Raw genomic sequence first — 22,824 nt, 5'->3', positions numbered from 1 at the left:
AAGGTGGGAAGGAGAAAGAAAAGAAGAAATAGAGGAAGGGAAGGTAAAAGAGAGAAAGAAAAAGAGCAAGAAAGAAAGAAAGAAAGAAAGAAAGAAAGAAATGGGGAAGGGACAGGAACAGAGGAAGGAAGCAAGGAAACTTATGAAAGGGGAGAGTAAGAGAGGAATGAGTGAAGGGAGGGAGGGAGGGAAGAAGGTGGGAAGGAGAAAGAAAAGAAGAAATAGAGGAAGGGAAGGTAAAAGAGAGAAAGAAAAAGAGCAAGAAAGAAAGCTGCAAGCACCCCCCCCCCCGAGCCCCCCAGGCCGGCTGCAACCTTTTAAAACACGCGCGCCGCTTCGCAGCTGTCTCCTGAAGCCGAACGCGGAAGTTAGCATTTGGCTTCAGGAGACAGCTCCTTGGCGCTTGTATCTCGAATTTGGGCTTGTAAGTAGAACAAAAATATCTCTCCCCTCCCAGCTCTTATCTCGAGTTGCTCTTAAGTAGAGCAGCTCTTATGTCGGGGTTCCACTGTACAGTATTTTATTTTGAAATTCTCTGAGGCAAAACAGGGTGGGTTTTTTAATTGTTTGTTTGTTTGTTTGTTTGTTTGTTTACTTACTTACTTACTTACTTACTTACTTACTTACTTACTTATTTATTATTTCTGTGCCGCCCAGTCCCAAAGGGACTGCTGCTCAGACACTATACTTTTCCGCCCACCCCCCAAAAAAATTAGAGGCAACACTGTCGGGAGGTAGTTGGTTCCATAGATCCGGGGCAGCCGCAGAAAAGGCCCTCCCCTGCGGTCCCGCCAACCTGCATTGCTTAGTCCATGGGACCTGGAGAAGGCCAACCCTATGAGATCTAATTGGTCTCTTGAAGGTAGGTGGCAGGAGATGGTCCCGTAGATGGTCCTAATCCATGTAGGGGTTTATAGGTGATAACCAGCACCTTGAATTGTGACCAGAGACTAATCAACAGCCAGTGCAGCATGCGGAGTGTTGGTGTTATATGGGTATACCTAGGTAGAACCATGACAGCTCATACAGCTACATTCTGGACTATCTGTAGTCTCCGAACACTCTTCAAGGGTAGCCCCATGTAGAGTGTGTTGCAATAATCAAGATGGCCTGAGTGACCGTGAGCAACACCTCCTGGTCCAAATAGTACCTGGTATACCAGGCGAACCTGGGCAAAGGTCCCCTGGCCACAGCTGAGAGATGGTAGTCGAGGCTCAGCTGTGGATCCAGGAGGACTCCCAAGTTGCAGACCCTTTCTAAGGGGGTCAAGGTTTTCCCCCACCCCCAGAACAGATGGAATGGTCCTTTGGAGGAAATGCCCACATCCATTCAGTCTTGTCGAGGTTGAGCTTGAGCCTGAGCCTGTTGGCTCCCATCCAGACCCTTACAGCTTCCAGGCACCAGCACATCACATCAAATGCTTCACTGAATTGGCACGGTATACTAACCTTATACTTTTCAGTATCTCCTATTTCGATATAGGGAATTTCTGCTAGGAGAAGTTTTTCATTTAACTTCTCTGGTTCATGTTTCTTTGCAGATGTTATTACTAAATCAGTAACAATCTGGCCAACCCAGTTGGTACCTGGAGACAGGGGGAAACAGAATTAAAGACACAGAGAATATACTTGTATAATAAAAAACATAAAGGCAATACCAATTGATTTACAGTTAAAGCCCGGAAAAAATTGTAGGAACTGGACACATTCCAGTGAACATATCACAGTATTTAGTGTTTACCATTGATTACTGTTCTGTTCATGACTCTCAGATCGAAACCGCCCAAAATCCTTTATTTTATGAATAAATCAAACTCTTGATTGATATAAGCACACATAATGAAAAGCAGCTTCTAAATGGCCTAGAAGAAGGGAGCATTTTCTCTTTGGAGCTAAATGTCAACAATGACATTTGATGAATACCTACAGGACCGCCGTCTGCTGCACAAATCCCAGTGGCCGATTAGGTCCCATAGAGTTGGCCTTCTCCAGGTCCTGTCGACTAAACAATGTCATCTGGCGGGACCTAGGGGAAGAGCCTTCTCTGTGGCGGCCCGGCCCTCTGGAATCATCTCCCCCCGGAGATTCAAATTGCCACCATCTTCCCCATCTTCCGCAAGATGTTAAAGGTTCACTTATGCTGCCAGGCATGGGGAGATTAACTTTCCCTCTCTTCTGACTATAGCACTTGAGAATGGCATGACTGTGTCGCATTGATTATTTTTAATATTAAGGGGTTTTAATTCTATTTTTATTAATTGGATTTGCATTATTGTTTACTGTATTTATTGTTGTTGTGAGCCGCCCTGAATCTTCTGAGAGGGGTGGCATACAAATCTAACAAATTAAATTAAATTAATGTCTGGAAAAGGCGCCAAACTCGATCTGATCAGCATTCCTAGATAACACAGTCCAGTTATCATTTAAGCATATGAATTTTGCTCATCGGAGTCCAGGCAACAAGCATTCAGCAGAGAAATGAGGTTTATTATGGCAGAAATTATGTTTATTGGCCTTCTTCAAGCACACCCCCAGTCTTACATCTCTTCCATTGAATGACATTGAATCCCCATACCAAATTTCCCAAGATCCTTTGGCTTTATACCCCTGGAAGTGACATCACACCACAAAGAGGCTGTCAATACACTAATATCTTTTACTATGCAACTCCTCTTGCCTACTGAGCAATCTTCTATAGCAAGGGTCTATCCACTGACTTTCCATTCTAATGTCTTCCTCATCCTCTGACTGGAACTACTTCTCCATTGTCATATCAGCCCCCTCTAGTGGTTCCTCAGGCTCACTCAAGTCACTTTCTCCCCCACTCTTGCTTTCTGCTTCAACTGGCCACCCCCCTGGCCCAGGGTATCCAGAGGGACCTGGCTCATCCTCCTCAGAATCTGACATGACCTGTGGTGGACACTCAAAACAATTACCAAGATATTTACAAATAGTCACTAACCAGGGGAATTCCCCTCCCCCCCAAAAAGGAGAATCTGTATTAAGTTACCTAAACACTGCACTTTTCACCAATTGCACTTTCTAAATGCTTTTTATAAAGTATAGCCCCTCTAAAATGCATTGGAGTAATCAAGGCAGGAAATAACCAAGGCATGAATAATTCTTGCCAAATTCCACTGGCTCATAAAAAGGTGCTGTAATTTGTCCACATAATGTCAGCTCTTATAGAATTACAAGCAATTGGGCTTTCTGTATGACTTTTGTGTTCATACTGCTTATTAAATGAAATTATCAAACCTGCATAAATAATGCTAACCTTAAAAGTTTCAATATCTCCTATTTCAAGATACGAAAGTTCTTCTAGTAGAAGTTTAGAACTTAGACCTCTCAGAAAACCCAAGTTTGCAGACCGAGCATCAGGGATAAGAGAAGCCTTGAAATAATACTTTTGCTTTGACAAAGTGGCCCTGTCTCTTTCAAAGGAGTCACTTCTCAAGATTACTTTGAAAACTATTTTTAATTGCTTCTGCTAGCTACAATTGCTACTTTGCCAAAAGTGAACTTTTAAAATTTTAATAGAATTAGACACCCATTATATATACAGTGGTACCTCAAGATACGAACCCCTCATCTTACGAACAACTCGTGATACGAACCCGGGGTTCAGAAAAATTTTGCCTCTTCTTACGAACTTTTTTCGAGTTACGAACCGGCATTCGGAGACTGCTGGGAAGCCGCATGGCTGTTTTAAAAGGTGACAGCCGGGCGGCGGGGCTTCCCAGAAGCCTCCCGAACACCGGTTCGTAACTCGAACAAAGTTCGTAAGAAGAGGCAAAATTTTTCTGAACCCTGGGTTCGGTTCGGGGGGGTGCTGGGAAGCCCCCCAGGCCGGCTGCGACCTTTTAAAAGAGCCGCGCCGCTTCCCAGCTGTCTCCTGAAGCCGAACGCGGAAGTTCGGCTTTGCCGTTCGGCTTCAGGAGACAGATGGGAAGCGGCGTGGGTCTTTTAAAAGGTCGCAGTCGGCCTGGAGGGCTTCCCATCACCCCCCCGAACCCGGGTTTGGGGTTCAGGGGGTGCTGGGAAGCCCCCCAGGCCAGCTGCGACCTTTTAAAACAGCCACGCCGCTTCCCAGCTGTCTCCCGAAGCCGAACGCGGAAGTTCGGCTTTGCCGTTCGGCTTCAGGAGACAGATGGGAAGCGGCGCGGCTCTTTTAAAATGTCACAGCCGGCCTGGGGGGCTTCCCAGCACCCCCGAACCCCGAACCCGGGTTCGGAGGTGTGCTGGGAAGCCCCCCAGGCTGGCTGTCACCTTTTAAAACAGCCGCACGGCTTCCCAGCAGTCGCCGAAAGCCGTTTTTTTGCCGGGGGGGGGGTTGGTTGCACGGATTAATTGACTTTACATTGTTTCCTATGGGAAACAATGTTTCGTCTTACGAACCTTTCGTCTTACGAACCTCCTCCTTGCACCAATTAAGTTCGTATCATGAGGTATTACTGTATATATTTCCAGATACTGTCTTTTCTACTTCTCTGGAATGAAAGTGACAATCATTCAGTGACATTATACATTCAACAAGTAAAGTTCAACTTTAACTTTTAACACCGTGGCAGTGAACCTATGGCATGGGAGCCCTTTTTGTGGGCAGACAAGCCATTGTCCCAGCTCAGCTCCACCGTGCATGCTCCAGCCACATGATTTTGGGATATCTGCCAGGCTTGCATTGCATGCAAGTGGGAGATAGCCGTGCAAATGTGGGGATGGGGGCAGCACGGTGGTGTGGTAGGGGGAGCAAAGGGGGACGTTTTTGTCTCCAGGCTGCTGCAGGGAGACCTACTAGGCCCAAAATGGGGTGTGGGGGCTCGCATGTGCAGGGCCCTGCAAAGGGGTCATGCGTGCATTGCATTATGGGTGTGGGCATGCTCATGGGATTTTGGCCCGTGATAACAGAAAGGTTAGCCATCACTGCTCTGATATCACAACCTAATCATTTTGGCAAAGATCTCATTAACTTCATAGAGGAATCTATTTCTGAAAGGAAGTCTTAGTCAGGATAGAAAACATTTGGACCTAATAGAGCAGTGATGGCGAAACTTTTGTATTGACCCCCTCAGAAAGAGCATGCATGCCTGTTATTGCACATGCGCGAGTGCCCACACCCATAATTCAATGCCTGGGGAGGGCAAAAACAGTTCCCCCCACCCCTTGGAGGCCCTCTGGAGGCCGGGGATAGCCTGTTTCACAACTTCTGGTCAGTTCCAGTGGAAGTTTATGAAAGGCTGGGTGAATGGAAGGGTTCATCTGGAGCCAAAAGAAACTGGTCCAGATAAGATCCAACCCGAAAGCTGCAAAGCAACACAAGGATGATGAAGACCCTGCTCAGTTTCTCCAAGGCATCAGGCCAATATTTCAATGGATAGAAGTTGCTTCTGCTTGAAAAGCATAAAACATATCAGGAAAGACTTCATGAACTCCATCTGTAGAGTCCGGAGGGCAGAAGGGAAAAGGGGGGACATGATCGAAACATTTAAATATGTGAAAGGGTTAAATAAGATTCAGGAGGGAAGTGTTTTTAATAGGAAACTGAACACAAGAACAAGGGGGCAAAATCTGAGGTTAGTTGGGGGAAAGATCAGAAGCAACGGAAATATTATTTGACGGAAAGAGTGGTAGATACTTGGAACAAACTTCTAGCAGACGTGGTTGGTAAATCCACAGTAACTGAATGTAAACATGCCTGGGATAAACATATATCCACCCTAAGATAAAATACAGGAAATAGTATAAGGGCAGACTAGATAGACCATGAGGTCTTTTTTCTGCTGCCAAAGGCTTCCCTGGAGCGAGGAAGTGTAAATATGCCCCCATCGCCCAGGAGGCTCTCCGGAAACCAAAAATACCATCCCAGAGCCTCTGTGTGAGCCAAAAATCAGCTGGCCGGCACACACATGCATGTTGGAATTGAGCTAAGGTAACAGCTGGCGTGCCACCAGATATTGCTCCGTGTGCCACTTGTAGCACCTGTGCCATAGGTTCGCCATCACTGTAATAGAGCCTTCAAAGACATAGGATGTTGTCATATCACCCACCCACCCAGACACATACACACACACATCCCATGATTTTTAAGAATATTTTGTAACAGCATACTTTCCGATGTTAGATTACCACAGAAATTCTAATTTTCTAACTATTGTGGCACACTTTGATCACAAATCCTCAAATGACAAAATAATGCAACACAGATTTTAGTTTATGCTGAACGATAACCACAAGGCAAGTGCAGCTGAAAATATTGAGTAAGTCTGATGGAATGCTGGCTGACTGGAACATGTTCCTGTTCTGAGGTAAAAGCAATCTCGTGGGATGAGTAGTTACATAACAGGACACTGGAAATTAGTTGCGTAAGGTGATTTCTCAAGTTAATGCTGGGTGTTCAATGCCCGCACAAGATATCCCTTAATGGGGAATAAGTAACGTTTTAATTATCTCGAGTCCCATTTAGCATTTTTAAAGGGCAGAGGAACACCGAAGTCATCATGGAATTTGTAGGGACATCTTTGTTTTAAACTGATATACTGTGTGCCTACATCATACTTTTAATCTATTCCCCACCTCAAAATGGCAGGAAATAAGGGCTTAAAGGGGGCTCTGAATATGACTAAAAGGGCATTCAGTGACTGTAGGATGGTCTGGGCTTTAGTTTGCTCCTTCCTGCTTTAAGCGGAAGTCCAATGAGAAGACCTGGATACACCAATGATTCCATTAATATGGCACATGGAAAGTAAAGCAGAAGATAGGTCATCATTTCTTTCTGCCTTACACATGGAACACCAGCCACATCTCACAAAGGGAAGAAAAACTTTGTGAGATATACTGAAAAGCCAATCCTCTACATTACAAATATTTATGTTGGAAGCCCACAACTGGGAACTGTGCTGAATAACACACCCATAGACAACTACAGGGTAATTAGTATATTCAAAGGCCTTCTCTGTGGGGGCCCCGGCCCTCTGTAATCAGCTCCCCCCAGAATTCACACTGCCCCCACCCTGCTCATCTTCCGCAAGAGTCTTAAGACTCATTTATGCTGCCTTGCCTGGGGTGATTAGATCCCAGCCTCCTGGCCGACGAATGGTTGTATGGCTGTTGGGTATGATGGATTTTTAACATAACTGGGGATTTTAGATTATTTGTTTAGTTTTAATTAATTGGATTTAGCTATCGCATTCTGTTGTTTTTATATATATGTTGTAAGCCGCCCCGAGTCCTTGGAGAGGGGTGGCATATAGATAGATAGATAGATAGATAGATAGATAGATAGATAGATAGATAGATAGATAGATAGATAGATAAATAGATAGATAAATAGATAAATAAATAAATAAATAAATAAATAAATATTATACCTTTAACAAAGATGTAATTCCCTTTTAAAGCTGTCTAAATATGAACAACTATAAATGTTCCATAAATGTTTAAACAAGTTGGCATGTGACAGTAGACAGCCTAACTAAGAAATTTCCAGGACCATCTGCACCAACAGTGACACGGCAAGGCATTATAATATAAACGGACAGCAAATCACACTCCTTACTAGCACTGATGATGTTACATAGTTTGGGTAATGAAATGTCTGCAGGAATACAAGCAAGCTCAGGGATCAGGTCCCCTGATTTCAAGCCTGAGCTACAAATATTCTCTTTTATTGATGTGCCAAATGTAAACACAGTCAGAACCCTGCAGGAAAGTTAAAAAAGACAAATGATGTTAAAGCACTTGAGCAAATTGCACACTTGAAAAAAGCAGGTGCCAAGTACTATTCAAATATAAGGAGGTTTTTGTTTTAAGTGTGAGTTTTTGTTTTGCTTAACTTTCCCTGAAGTGATATATTAAAGGGCTATTTGCATTCCTTCCTCAATCTGAAAAATTATTCAGAAAATTTCCAGTATAGAGGACTTATCTTTATGTGAAATGCTTCCAGTCAGAACTAGACCAAAAATTCTCATTATATACCATAAAATATATTAAAATGTGCCCTTTCCAAGTAGGATTTTTCTTTGGAATTATAAAAGATTGAAAGCTCATGAAAGCCATTGAACATGCAGGCTAAGAACTGCTAGTGTCGTTAAACTTTTATAGCTGAAATGTCAGCAATATAGAATCAAAGCAAGTTTGGAACCTATTCAACTGATCGATTTGATGTCTGTTTAACACTATATGGTTTCTCTCTATAGAAGTAAAGATAGTTTTCTTTTCACAGTGCAACTTTAGAGATTAAATAGTAATTATGGAGGACCTAAATGTTTCGGGTAATGGTAAAAACCAGGAAATTACAGCTATGCAAAGATGTTTTTCATATTATTCCTGAAGTTTCTCTTACCCGTTGATTTTATTCCAGGCTGCTACCATACAATTCATCAATTCATCACCATTTCAAGTAAAATTTAATAGAGCAGGGCCTTTTAAAAATATGTATCAAAAGTCTAGAGTCACCTTTGTAGGTATAAGGAAACAAACAAACAAACTCACCAGATTTGCAGTATCCTGCTAGAAGTACATCATCACTCCTAGCTTGGAAGGCCTCCAAAGCTTTGAACTGCTCTGGGTTGCAAAAGACAGTTGGGTATACAACTCCTTCGTGAGTAGTCAGCATCTCCTCTGGTGTCATCTGCTCTCCTTCTTTCATGACTTTTTCCAGAATCTCAATAAACTTTTTTCTCACTTGTGCCATTTCTGCCTTTTTTGAGATATGTGTGGTGGAAAATATATGTATTCAGCTATCAAAGAAAGACAGTGATTAAAAACCTGTATTTACAATGCTAATCAAACTGTCCAAATAGAAACAAAAACAGGAAAAAGATTATTCTACAACTGAAGGCATTTCAATCCCGGATACTTCCTATTAGGATGCAATTGGAAAAACATACCAGTAGTTAATGACTATTTCTCTATAACTCTCTATAACTCTATAACTATGTCTCCATAACTCTGCAGTAGACTTACTCGGCTGGAGAATTAGATTAATACTGTCTGCCAGAGAGTTAGCTTACTATTATGATGATTCTGGAAAAATATAGCTTTAAATTCTTTAAAAATCTAATGATAATGTCCCTATAAACAGTTATTCTGCTAGAGACTTTAAGCTGTTCCAGTTACAAGTTTTAACCTTCTCTAATACAGTGCTATTCAGTTTGGCTGCAATGTCAGTACAGCTAAAACATGAACAAATATTTTTCTTCACAAGAAGAAAAGGAAGGAAGGAAGGAAGGAAGGAAGGAAGGAAGGAAGGAAGGAAGAGACAGAGAGAGAGAAAGAATGAAAGAAAGAAAGAAAGAAAGAAGAAATCATTTTATCCTGTTTCATTCTTTCCCTTTCGCTCAGCTTTGCTTGTCCACTTTTCAATATTTCTGCATTCTTTGAAATATATCAGGATTGGCTTACATTCTTCCACAGACTTCCCTTTGCAGTAAGAGACAAAGTTTCTGATGCACTTCAATATATCAGTTCTTAAGACAATAATCAATCTTGATGCAGATCTCAGCCCTTGTTTTCCTGGCAATCTAATGCTCAACAAGACGTAGCCTGCAGAAAGTTGGAGAAGAACACACTCTGGTGTGTTCCTAGCATAAATAATCCCATACCCCTGCCCTCCCCCTGTTGGTTGCCTTTGTATTTAATTTTGTGTTTCACGTCACCGGCTAGCATTTTTCTCCCTTTTAAAAATTTTCTTTCTCCTTCCTCTCCTCTCCCTCTATTTTAATTGTAAGAGTTTTCTGACCTTTGCATTTTTAGTTTTAATTTTGATCAACTGAGTTTGAGAGCTAGAGCTCAGTGTGATTTGCTTTCCTACTAAAAGAATGTTCATTTCTATTACTTTTAGAGCGAGTTCTGCTCATCGGCTCTGAAAATGCTTCCGCTGGTTTGTTTCTTTTTTAAAATGGTTTTATTTAAAACATTTACATAGCCACCCATTTTTTACATCAAGCTTTGGGCAGCTCCCCACCAATAATTAAAACAACATGAACTGCAAAACAAAATAATACATCCAATCCATTAAAATCCTGGATCTTATTATTTCATTGGAAAATAATATGTTTCACAAAAGCTAAATATGATTCACAAAAGCTAAAGGAAATTTTATTTTATTGTTGTCTGAGTGAAGTTCACAGTTAGAAAGCCTCTGAGGCAGCCTTCCTGATGCTTTGGATTACAACTCCCATAATCCCCATACTGGTATAGCATTGTTACCCTGCATATTCCAGCGACCAGTTAGGTCCCACAGAGTTGGCCTTTTCCGGGTCCCGTCAACTAAACAATGTCGTCTGGCGGGACCCAGGGGAAGAGCCTTCTCTGTGGCGGCCCCGACCCTCTGGAACCAGTTCCCCCCGGAGATTAGGATTGCCCCCACCCTTTGCAGCTTTGAAGGCTCTCAATTCTTCCCTCCTCCCATCTGAAAAGGCGCACAGACTTTCTTTGCCCGTCCCCCAATTAATCCCTTCCCCAGACTTGGTCCGACCCAGCACTCCCAGGGTGGGGCTCCTTCTCCCTGGCAGCTGCCTGCTGAACAGCCAGTGGAGGATCAGCCAAAGTATCCCCCCCTTCTGCTTCTCACACTTACAAAGATCGAGTTTTTTCCTTGGGAATGTAAGGGGCATGGTCGTTTTCTGGGAAGGGCAGAGGGTTGTCTGGGTGTGTGGGAAAGAGGCATTGTTTTGGGGCAGGTTTTCTTTGCAGGTGAAAGAAAATGATTGGAAGGAGAGCAGGCTTAAAGCCAGGGAGCAAAGGAGAGGCAGAGGGAGGGCATTGGGGAAGGAGGGGTTGTCCGTCCCACCCACCCACCCACCCCGGCAATGTTGTCCCGCTTTACCAGGTTTATAATCTATTTATTTATTTATTTATTTATTTATTTATTTATTTATTTATTTATTTATTCATTCATTCATTCATTCATTCATTCATTCATTTATTTATTTGCTTGCTGATTTGATCTGATCTGATCTGATCTGATCTGATCTGATCTGATCTGATTTGATTTGATTTGATTTGATTTAATTTGTATGCCGCCCCTCTCCGCAGACTCGGGGCGGCTAACAACAATAATAAAACAGCATATGACAAATCTAATATTTAAAATAACTAAAAACCCTTATTAAAAACTAAACATACACACAAACATACCATGCATAAATTGTATAGGCCTGGGGGGGGGAAGGAATATGTCACTTCCCCCACGCCTGACGACAGAGATGGGTTTCAAGGAGCCCACGAAAGGGCTATTGTATGTCCCTGAAAATAAGACTTGGTCTTATATTTTTTGGGGAGCTCCAAAATAAACACTAGAGCTTATTTTTGTGGAAACACGATTTCAGGGTGATCATCCCAGCTGAGCGCCTCGCCTTCCCAGCCTGCACACAAAAGGCAGCAAGAGTGTGAGAAATGACAACATCCTGCAGTGACTGGAGCCTGCTGGTCCCTTGTTTTGCACATTCTGGGGCTGTGTAGCCCAAGCAGCAAATGGAGGCAGGGGGGGGGGGTAGGTAGGCAATCTGAACACACCACGTGAAAATGTGAGAGTCAGGCCCTAGGAGGCGGGCAGCCACGGGAGGCTCATGTTCACACAGTGACGTCAGCAGCAGAGCCCAAGGCACAGGATGTAAGGCGGGAGATGTCGATACGTCGCGCAGGCCATGGGCAAGCTGAGAGGTACCCAAAGATGAACATCCCACAGCCACCCAGCGCTCTGACTTACCCACCACCTCTTGGCTCACCATCTCCTGTGCTGGCCATGCCCTTCCCCTTTCACTAGGGCTTATTTTGTGCTTAGGTCTTCTTTTCAGGGAAACACGCTAAAAAGACAAAATATAAGCTCTCCTGAGGCAGACTTTGCCCTTTCATGCTTATGTTGCAATATTCTGACCGGCTTACATTGCAAAATCGCAATTTATCTTTTCACCCTTGCTCCCATTCTTGAGGCACTACATTTCTGCTCAGGAACTGTACTCTTTATTAGTATTTGCTCCCCCGTATGATATGAATAGCCAAAATAATAACTCTGGTTTGAACTCACGGTTGTAATCGGCGAGATCTGGCCATAGAATGATATGTATGGATTTTAATTGTTTTAATGTTTAAGATATTTTATTCTAATAATTTATTTCTATTGTTAAGCCACCCAGGGTCCTTTGGGAGTTGGCTGACATGTAAATTTAAAATAACAATAACAATGCCAATTATTATTATTATTATTATTATTATTATTATTATTATTATTATTATGATGATGTCAGTACAACACAGCAAACGAGATCACTATGCTGGATTTCGTATTTCATCACCAGTCCGGCGCTTCCCAAGCACCTAGGACTGCATGATGTAGCGGTGAATTATGTTTGCCGATCCCAGTAAAGTGGCCTTTTGCAATTGACAGATGGAGATTTTGTCAATTCCAATGGTTTTCAAATGTCCGTTGAGATCCTTTGGTACTGCGCCCAGGGTGCCAAGTACCACTGGGACCACTTTCACTGGCTTATGCCAGAGTCGTTGCAGCTCGATTTTTAGATCTTCATATTTCACTAATTTCTCTAGCTGCTTCTCCTCAATTCTGATGTTCTCCTCAATTCTGCTATTATTATTATTATTATTATTATTATTATTATTATTATTATTATTATTATTATATTAGTAGTAGTAGTATTTTATATTATTATTATTATTATTATTATTATTATTATTATTATTATTATTATTATTATTATTGAAACATAGAAGATTGACGGCAGAAAAAGACCTCACGGTCCATCTAGTCTGCCCTTATACTATTTCTTGTATTTTATCTTAGGATGGATTATTATTAATTTATTTATTTTGATGTTGTACCATGTGGCCCATAAAGCTTTTTATTTTAAAAATGTAAATTCCAAGACTGTGACTGTTCTAGTTGCAAGCCAAATCTACAAATTATGGCAATAAAGCATGAAAGGTCAGCAAATTACAAGATTTGAGGCATTTGCTGAAAATGGAACTTCTCTGACTTTGTTGATCTATTCAGCAGGCTGTAAGTCTTATCTTAAGAGAACACCAAGAAAGTAGGAAGTAATGTAAATTCCCACTCATAGGCAGAGTTATTTCTTATTTTACAGGTAGTCCTCAACTTACGACCAATTTTTTAGTGACTGTTCAAAGTTGCAACAACTCTGAAAAAAGTTACTTATGGCTGTTTTTCACATTTATGTCCACTGCAGCTTCCCCACGGTCACCTGATCAAAATTCAGACATTTGGTAATTGGCATGTAAACACTGTGGAACTATCAAATGATTGGAAAAGAGCTGATGTGGCGATTCCCATCTTCAAAAAAGGGGGGGGAAATGGGTCCAAGAAACTACAGCTCTATCAGTCTGATATCACTATGAGGGAAGACACTGAAAAAGATAATATAGTCCCTATATAAATTATTTACATTTTCATTATGTTATTTATAGTTATCAATTATATAGGTATATTATTTACTTATTTATTGGTATTTCGTCTGGTTTCAAGCCACTTATAAAGATTTTCTCTTGTTTATTTTGTAATTCAAATGTGAGCCTGGACATTTCAGCGAGAGTCCATAAGTTTATTTATAATAATATTGTCTGTTGGGAGATTATTATCCATCCACATTTGTGCATAGGTTGTTCTCGCTACAGTTATTATAGGGATGATCAGGTAGTATTTTGATTTTGTGTATTGCCCTAGAAAGTAGGCCTCTGGCTTCAATTCTAAATCGCATATTTCTTTTAACCATCCTTTGATTTTCCGCCAATAATTAATTACCTTGCAGGAGAGATACCTTGATTATGAAAAAGATAATCAAGCAACAGATCTGGGAACACCTAGAGGCAAACAACATCATAACCAGAAGCCAACACGGCTTTGTTAAAAAACAGATCATACCAGACAAATCTTTATTTTATTGATTAGATTTGTATGCCGCCCTTCCCTTTTTGCATTTTTTGACAATGTGACTGGATCAGCAAAATTTTAAGGACATAATTTAATTGCATATATCCAGGCTATTTGAACGGAAAGAAAACAATTAGTGAAAACATGTCACTATTGTATACTCCGGAGAGGGGCGGCATACAAATCTAATAAATAATAATAATAATACTTTAAAGCACTAATAGGAAGTGCTAGAATGAAGCTGTGATTATACATGGTACTAGTAAGAGAGAAACATTAGGACAGGGGACGGTAGGCACTCTGATGCATTTATGCATGCCCCTTACTGACCTCTTAGGAATCGGGTGAGGTCAACAGTGGATAGTTTAAGGGTAAAGTTTTGGGGGTTAGGTGATGATACTACAGAGTCAGGTAGTGAGTTCCATGCATTAACTACTCGGTTACTAAAGTCATATTTCTTGCAGTCGAGTTTGGAGCAGTTTACTTTAAGTTTGTATCTGTTGTGTGCTCATGTGTTGTTGTGGCTAAAGCTGAAGTAGTCGTTGAAAGAACGGAGATTGTAGCAGATGATTTTATGGAGTATGTTTTGGTTATGTTTAAGGTGACATAGTTCTAAGCTTTCTAAACCCTACATAAGTCTAGTTACATAGGGTATTCTGTTGCAGGTGGAGGACTTCCCCCCGCAACAGAATACTCTACATGGAGGACTTACTTGGACTTATAGTAAGGCATCTGATAAAGTAGACTATGATCTATTATTTGATAAAATAGAAAAATGTGGATTAGACAGTATCTGTTGTGAAGCTCCATTTTCGCTACCCCACTGTGTTTCCCCCCCCCCCCCAATCCGGGCAATAGCCCACCCCTGCTTTTGTTGGCCTGCACACTTCTTAAGGACTACAACAATACCCTTTCCATCAGTAGCTGGTTCTACTCCTATTGTCTTGCGATGTAACGGAAGGAGGTACGTGCCTTAAGGTTGTTGGACTCTGTGATGTAAGTTTGCTTGCTCCTTTTAATAAGGAAACTTGTGCAGTTGCGAACAATCATCCATTGCAGATGAGTAGACATTGTGGAGAATTCCCTCTTCTCGATCCTGCATCCGGAAGTGAAAAAGAAGCTAATTGTAGCTTCTAATGGTGTTTCAAAACACTGTTAAGTGTTCACTAAGTTACCTCAAGTATGATAATAATCTGACCAGGGTTGATTGGATTTGAGCCAAAGAATATTATGTACTCATTAACTGAGGACAACATATCTACCAGGGTCCTATCCCAAAGTACTCTAATGAGGTAACATAATATTTTATGAATCTGAATGAATGTTTGTATTTTAATATTTGTTCATTATTTAGCTAGAGGGCTGGGTTTCCAAGGGGGTGGGTTAAGAAAAAGGAAAAGTAACCAGGAATTGGAGAATGGAGCAGAATGGAGAATGGAAAGAGGAGAATAAAAAGAAGAGAAATGGATGTGAAAGTCAGCAATGGAAACAAGGAAGATTTATGTATGAGGAGCATGAACCATAAACATAAAATAAATATGCCTTCGGCGTTATGATTTCTAGGCATCAACTTAATTTTTCCAGTCAGTCTTTCCAATCAGAGCTTTGGAATCCTTGAACCGTACACATTATAAGAAAGCTGTTTGGCATAATAATGTAGATAAAGAATATGAGGCATATAACATGAATATAAACATGGAAAATTCTAACCATGACAGCAGATATGATAGGAGACATGATAGCAATGTTCCAATATGTCAGGGGTTTGCCACAAGGAACAAGGAGTCAAACTATTCTCCAAAGCACCTAGGGTAGAACAGGAAGCAATGGGTGGAAACTAAACAAGGAGAGAAGCAACTTCCTGACAGTTAGAACAATTAATCAGTAGAACAGCTTGCTTCCAGAAGTTGTAAATGCTCTAACACTGACAGTTTTAAAGAAAATGTTGGATAACCATTTGTCTGAAGTGGTGTAAGGTTTCTATTTAAGCAGGGGGTTGGACTAGAAGACCTCCAAGGTCCTTTCCAACTCTGTTATTATTATGATTCTAACCAAAAGTCTTGGGGCTATTGACATGCAGTGGGGTTGGGCTATTTAAGGAAGCTTGTATCTGCCTTTTTGATCTTGCATGGCTCACAATGACAAAAGGGAAGGAAAGATCATGAACAATATCTTACAAAAATCAGAGTTTTAACTTTTTTTTCTCCCAACGGCAATATGGCCCACATGAGCAGGTCTAACCCTGCTTAGCTAATTTCATGCTTATAGCTTTGTGTGGTTTTGCACAAGGATATTGTCATGGATAATGATGCCCTTTCTGGGGAATCATTCTATCAGTATTGGCTGAAGATAAGGGAGGACAAAGTATAAAAATTTAATTCTTTTTCCCTGAGAGAAAATATACTTTTAAATTGGTGACCACAAAACATCTTTCCTCTATACATTTAGATCTTATAAATTAACTTATCTAATAATAACTATGTTCTCTGTAACATTAAGATGGCTTTGCACAGGCAGGTTGAAAAGCACCTGAGATAACTATCATAAGCCAGAAAATTATAAGCGATTCTGGCATATTCACAAGTGATAAGAATCAGCTGGAACTATGAGTCAAAGAAACAGAAAAGCTCATAGAGAAATCCTCCTCCTTCAAGCCTGGACAAAAAATATTGGATTTTTTTTTTACAAGGTCTTGCATATTTGACTTTGGTAGATTGTTTCCATGCATCATGGAAACTGAAGTTGGAATTTAAAATGTTGCAAGGTGGACTTCCTTTCCAGATAATGGTGAGAATGGACTATAGTCAGTGAGAAAGATACATAAATTTATTTATTTATTTATTTATTGGATTTGTATGCCGCCCCTTGCTCATTTAACCTGTTAGATTAAACAATTGATGTTTTCAAAAAGACATAGTTTTGTTTATGTAGTTGTTTTGAAAGTCTTAGCAAACAATATTATAAAGTTATATGGTCCCCTAGGTCAGTGTTTCCCAACCTTGGCAACTTGAAGATATTTGGACTTCAACTCCCAGAATTCCCCAGCCAGAGAATGCTGGTGAATTCTGGGAGTTGAAGTCCAGATATCTTCAAGTTGCCAAGGTTGGGAAACACTGCCTAGGTCATTTAAAACTTTCCTAAATTAAATTCTTATTTAGCTTTTTATTGTTTATTTTCTTCTTTTTAATCTTTTTAATCTATTTCGGAATGGATTTTACCAGGGGTGAAATGCTCCTGATTCGTTCGTGCCTGTCAGTCGTTGGAGAGCCAGCTGTGAAGGGAGCATGAGGCTCCGCTCACCTAGCCAGATGCCCCCATTTGGGCCCTTTTACCATCTGCGCATGCACAGAAACCTTTGCACATGAGCAGAGGATAAAAGGACCAAATGACAGAATCTCGGCAGGTGGGCACAGCCTCACACTCCCTTCGCAATCTGCTCTCCAATGACCGACAGGCACGAGCGAACTGGGAGCATTTCACCCCTAGATTTTACTCACCAGGTAATTTTTCAGACTTGCTGCTTGGAAGACCTTTTAAATTGAAAATAATTATAAATTCAAGATTGTTTAGAAAAGGAAGTTGAATGAACCCATTATCCTTAAAAGTTCTGCTGTGTTTGAGAACTTAAGAGCTCTCCTTATCTCCCAGCATCAAATTGACAAGTCAATTGCTGTTCTGTGGTCTCTTCAGGAGGTGAAGATGTCTGGAGCAAAAGTGGGAGATCTCTCAACCTATCCTTGCATTGAAACAGATTTGTCAGTGGTCAATCAATCTCAGCCATGTCATTGTCTCTGTTCCTCTGAGATGACTTAACTCATCATGACATTGCATGAAGTTCATGAAGAGTGTGACCAATGGCCGAGGCACAATATTGTATCTACAACTTCTGCCTCACACTTCCCAGAAGACAATCAGAGCCCACAGAGTTGGCCCTCTCCAGATCCTGTCGGCCAAACATTGTCAACTGGTGGAACTGCGGCGAAGGGCCTTCTCTGTGGCAGCCCCAGCACTCTGGAATCAACTATTCCAGAGTGCTGGGGCTGGAAGAGATCCGCACCGCCCTCACTCTCCTGGCCTTCCAGAAAGCCTTAAAAACATGGCTTTGCCATCATGCCTGGGGCCATTAAGCCATAAGCATCCTGCTCCAGCCCAGAAGTGATTATTGTTTTTTGCATGTGGATTTTAATTGTTGTATATCATTTTTATTATTGTACACCACCCAGAGTCCAGCTTGATGAGCTCCTTCTTCAACAGTTTTGTTTAACTTTTAAGCCTACAATATACTCCATATTTTAATTTTGTTTCCAATTTTGTCCCGCCAAACATAAGTTTCATTTCCAGGTTATTTTCTTCTCTTGGTTAATTCCACTGAAAGAGATTCTGATATTGGTAATATGCCCAGGTAATATATTTTGAGCAAATTGGTTGCAAATATATCCTGATTATTTTTCCTTAGTACACTGTTATTTGTTTGTTTGTTTGTTTATTTATTTAATTTCTTTTACACGGCCAGCCATCTCAGCAAAGTAATTGTGAGATGCACACAAGGATTAAAAACACACAAAACGGTAATATTGCTGCTTTTTTTATTTGAAAAGAAAATAAACAATGGTCTAAACACTTAGTAACTGGATGCTGCGTCTGTGTGGTTAATTCAGCCAAAATACAATTCACGTGGCAATATAATTTAGAACAGATTTTCTTTTTCTTTTGGCAAAGTGCAAAGGACTGAAGTTGTGCCTTTTAGATTCTGGGTTTCTATAAACGTTGATTATAATGTCAGAAGTTCAAGACAATGGAAAGATAGCAACAGAATAGGTGTGACTGGAGATTACATTTATGTAAAAGTTCTGGGTTTAAGAGAAAGATGAATTCAATAGATCTATCCTCAAGTCAAATTGATCTTTCTGATGAAGTCAACATTTGTTGACACACACACACACACACACACACACACACACACACACAGGGATTAAAACAGAGATTAATTTTTAATTTAACAGAATTACAGAGTTGGAAGGGACTTTGGAGGTCTTCTGATCCAACCTCCTGCTGAAGCAAGAAATTATACCATTTCAGACATTGATTGCCTTCTTAAAAATATAGTATCTCCTTTTCATGATGTAGCACTGTCTATTCTCTTAACCTTCATGTGTCAGCCTTATAAATACAGTAGATCAATCAGGAAACATGACTAGATGAAGTAATTTATTTTATTATAAAGGTTCATTAACAGAATTTTGCAAGTCTGAAAGCATTTGTCCACATTCTTGCTGTAGGCTATTTTTACTGACAGTTCTATTGGTTGTGTCTGGTTTTCTTATCTCCTAAGGTCATTCTCATGTACCATTACAATATAGTTGTCTGCATTATTTAGATAACTTGGTCCAATCAATTATTTAAGAAAAGATCAAAAAAGTGGTCCTTTATATTCTTACAAACAACTATCTTTGAGCTTGAGACTTGAAAACCATCCTCCTAGGAATATTTCTGGAATGTTTCCTTCAGAGAAGGGCAGCATACAAGTCTAATAAATAAATAAATAAATAAATTAATAATAATAATAATAATAATAATAATAATAATAATAATAATAATAATGCAAACAGCATGACGATACGATGTTCTCTGGAGAAAATAAAATATATTTGGTATTAATTATATAACTTTGGCAGAAATCTGACCTAACCATGCAATAATTTATTTTTGTGCTTGGAATTTCATCATCCCTTTAATGTATACTTGGAATGTGATATTACAGAGAAGGCATCAATGTTTTATAATCTGGGAAAGAAGATTGAATCTTATAAAATATTCTTGTATGTCATATTTTTATGAATGTCTTTTTTTTCTCAGGTTTTAAAGTTCTTCACCTATATATGTGGAGTGGCAGAGCAGGTACAGTGCTGTACTGCAGGCCACTGAAGTTGACTGTAGATCTGTAGGTCAGTGGTTCAAATCTCATCACCGGCTCAAGGTTGACTCAGCCTTCCATCCTTCTGAGGTGGGTAAAATGAGGACCCGGTTTGTGGGGGCAATAGGCTGGCTCTGTTAAAAAGTGCTATTGCTAACATGTTGTAAGCCGCCCTGAGTCTAAGGAGAAGGGCGGCATAAAAACCAGATAGATAGATAGATAGATAGATAGATAGATAGATAGATAGATAGATAGATAGATAGATAGATAGATAGATATTGTTCTACTTGCCCAACACAGTTTCTGTACTTTAAAATTGTCTTGATATAATCATGTGCACTGCAGCATAACTATTGTGAAGTTGCCTTCCTTTCCCTAAGTTAACTTTCAGAAAAAGCCTGTATGAGCAGATTGATGAGGAAGTTGGCTATTTCATATACAGTATTTAAATGTTGAGGTTTACCATAGTGTGTCTTCTCTGTTTCAGCAACTAATATAATCTCCTTGTTGGAAGGAAAGTAGGAGATCAATGGAACAAGTCTTTCCATTAAAGCTTCCATGAAGCTTGCAAGAATACCAGTCCCAAACAGTAGGTGAAAATTGGCCAATAAAAACACTTTGGAAAGCATTTTATAATATGGATTTACTAAGTATGTCATGCCAGCTTTATTAAAATAATATGTCATGAGCGATGGTTGGATAAGAACCTAAGCATGCCTCACCTTCACTCTAGGCCATTGCAAAACTACACTCTAGAATTTGGGCTATCAGCCCATTGAAATATTTCTCCCAGAACGTAATAACAATAAAAAAGCCACTAATAGTCTTATGTAATGAAATTTGCTGGAGATTTATAAATGCCAATAAAGTTTTCATGAATCATAAGCTTCGTAATGATAAGTCATGGAGATGGAAATCTCTATCCTCCAGCCAGGAATGAAATCTCATCTAGCAATAGAGAGCTGACTTCTGAAACATTTAAAACTCTATTTGGTGAAATAAGAGAAACAAATTTGAATTAAAAGACCAATGCAGGGAACAGTGAAATAAATGCATTTGTTTTCCAAATGTCAAAACAAAATTGGAGGGGGAAAAAACTACTTTTAAAAACAACATCAACAAAAAGCCATAGTGCAAGGCTATCCGTATTATATATCCAAGCTAAAAATCTCTTGGGAATGGGACATATAACAAAGTTAGGAGAAGTCTGCAAAGCAGGGCTTCTAGAATTTTTTTCCAACCCATTTAGCAACATTGAACATCAAAGGATTTCCTTCTGTGTAACAAAGGAATATATTGTGGCTGCACAATTTCCTTCCTATTGCACCTTGAGTGTGTGTGCACGAGCTCAGCAGAATCTGCCCAACTGGCTTTCTATACCACTGTTTCTCAACCTTGGCAACTTGAAGATGGACAGACTTCAACTCTCAGACTTCCCTAGCCAGCCTAGTGACGACTATCTGCCTTTAAACTGCCAAGGTTTTCCTCAGCAGCTCTTGGCTAGGTTCATTTCATTTTAAAACTTCTTTTTTTCTTTTGCTGGCTCCTGATAGGTGGCCCTCTTTTTTCCATTTTCAGAGAATAATCCTGATGAAAATCAGACAGATTCCAAAACCCAAGATCATGACATTCTGTTGGATGGAAAAAGTAAAATGGAATTTAAAACAACAAACTCTAAAATGTGATGCAATTTCACATAGCAAATCTCATATGGATTCTGTGCATTCACTAATTCATTCCATGTTATAGGATAATTTTATAAAACAGTAAAATGGCTTTAAAAAGGAGATGGTTACCCCAAAACAAGGTCTTAAATAGTTCAGCAACATCCAGTTTCTGTTATGTCATTGTGGGTACAGTATTAATCCTTGAGGAAGGGCAGTGTCACGTTATGTAAACCATATAATGCAGTTACATGATACTGGGTACATTCGCTTTTTAAACTAAGTAATATAAACCCATTATGTAAACTCAAACAGTTCTATTATGTAAGGCTCCCATTTATTTTCCAGATGAATAATAGAATAAATGCTTCTTTATTTTCATCAAACTGCTTCAGGCAACCCTACTTGTTTACCTATACAACAGGTGACTCAAGATACATACTATGGGAAAAAAATATTGCCAGTGTTAAGATGAGATATTAGCATTCTGAGGGAGAAGCATTATGAAAAGCTAGAGAGGACAATCCAAGAGATTAGGAGACCATGGGAGACCTATGGAGAGGAATATGAATGGAATATGGAATAACAAGAGTTGGAAAGGACCTTGGAGGTCTTCTGGTCCAACCCTCAGCTCAAGCAGGAGACCCTATATCTATGATGGCGAACCTATGGCACGTATGCCACAGATGGCACATGGAACAAACATGTTTATTTTTATGTGAAAGGACCGCCCTTTGCTTGCAGCGCCGCTGCGGTGTTGTTTTTCGTAAAAATAACAATGTTTATTTTTACGTGAAGACCTCCCTTTGAAGGAGCTGGGGAATCCCTCCCACAAATAGATTCCGGGGACGTAGCTTTGATGTCACTGGCAGGTTGCTAAGGATGCCAAGGTGATCACTTCCTGGATTCCATGGAATCCAGGAAGTGATCACCCTGGTGCCCTTAGCAACCTGCCGGTGATGTCAAAGCTCCGGCCCCAGAATCTCTTCGTGGGAGGGATTCCCCCTTAGAGTTCAGGTTCGGTTTGGGTTCGGCCAAATTTTGCGTAAAATTCAGCCAAACCTGCCGAACCCGAACACCGTTGGGTTCGCCCATCACTACTAATCATCCTTGTTACCTTTGTCTACATTCTTTCTAGAGTTTCAACATTGTGGTTAAAACTGGATGTAGTATTCCAAGTGTGGTCTTACTAGCACAGTAAAAAGCAGTGACCTTGATACTATCCCTGTGTTGATGCAGCCTAGGATTGCTTTGGCCTTTTTGGCAGCTGCAGCAGACTGCTGGCTCATACTTAAGTGACTGTCTGCTATGACTCCAAGATCCTTCTCACAGTTATTGCTATTG

The 22,824-nt window shown here is 40.3% G+C and overlaps 1 protein-coding gene and 1 pseudogene across 3 annotated transcripts in view; both read right to left on the bottom strand.

Annotated features, from left to right (window-relative positions):
- LOC139157273 (sulfotransferase 6B1-like) overlaps window positions 1-11,875 on the bottom strand; it is a 32,008-nt gene extending 20,133 nt beyond the window's left edge. The window contains exons 1-4 of one of the 3 annotated variants that reach the window (XM_070733887.1): window positions 11,710-11,875; window positions 9,402-9,542; window positions 8,490-8,737; window positions 1,449-1,585 (exon numbers count right to left, since the gene is read on the bottom strand). In XM_070733887.1, coding sequence (XP_070589988.1) covers window positions 1,449-1,585; window positions 8,490-8,691 — 339 coding nt within the window. In that variant the 5' untranslated portion in view covers window positions 8,692-8,737; window positions 9,402-9,542; window positions 11,710-11,875. Of the gene's footprint in view, window positions 1-1,448; window positions 1,586-8,489; window positions 8,738-9,401; window positions 9,610-11,709 lie in introns of those variants that run through there. The other 2 variants (XM_070733888.1, XM_070733886.1) reach the window with 2 other exon arrangements.
- On the bottom strand, window positions 11,304-14,991 carry LOC139153061 (large ribosomal subunit protein eL28 pseudogene; annotated as a pseudogene).
- Window positions 14,992-22,824: the final 7,833 nt, after the last annotated feature.

The sequence above is a fragment of the Erythrolamprus reginae genome, chromosome 1, assembly GCF_031021105.1.
Source record: "Erythrolamprus reginae isolate rEryReg1 chromosome 1, rEryReg1.hap1, whole genome shotgun sequence".
NCBI lineage: Eukaryota > Metazoa > Chordata > Lepidosauria > Squamata > Dipsadidae > Erythrolamprus > Erythrolamprus reginae.
The sequence above is the reverse complement of the archived record's forward strand: the minus strand, read 5'-3'. Positions and strand labels throughout refer to the sequence as shown.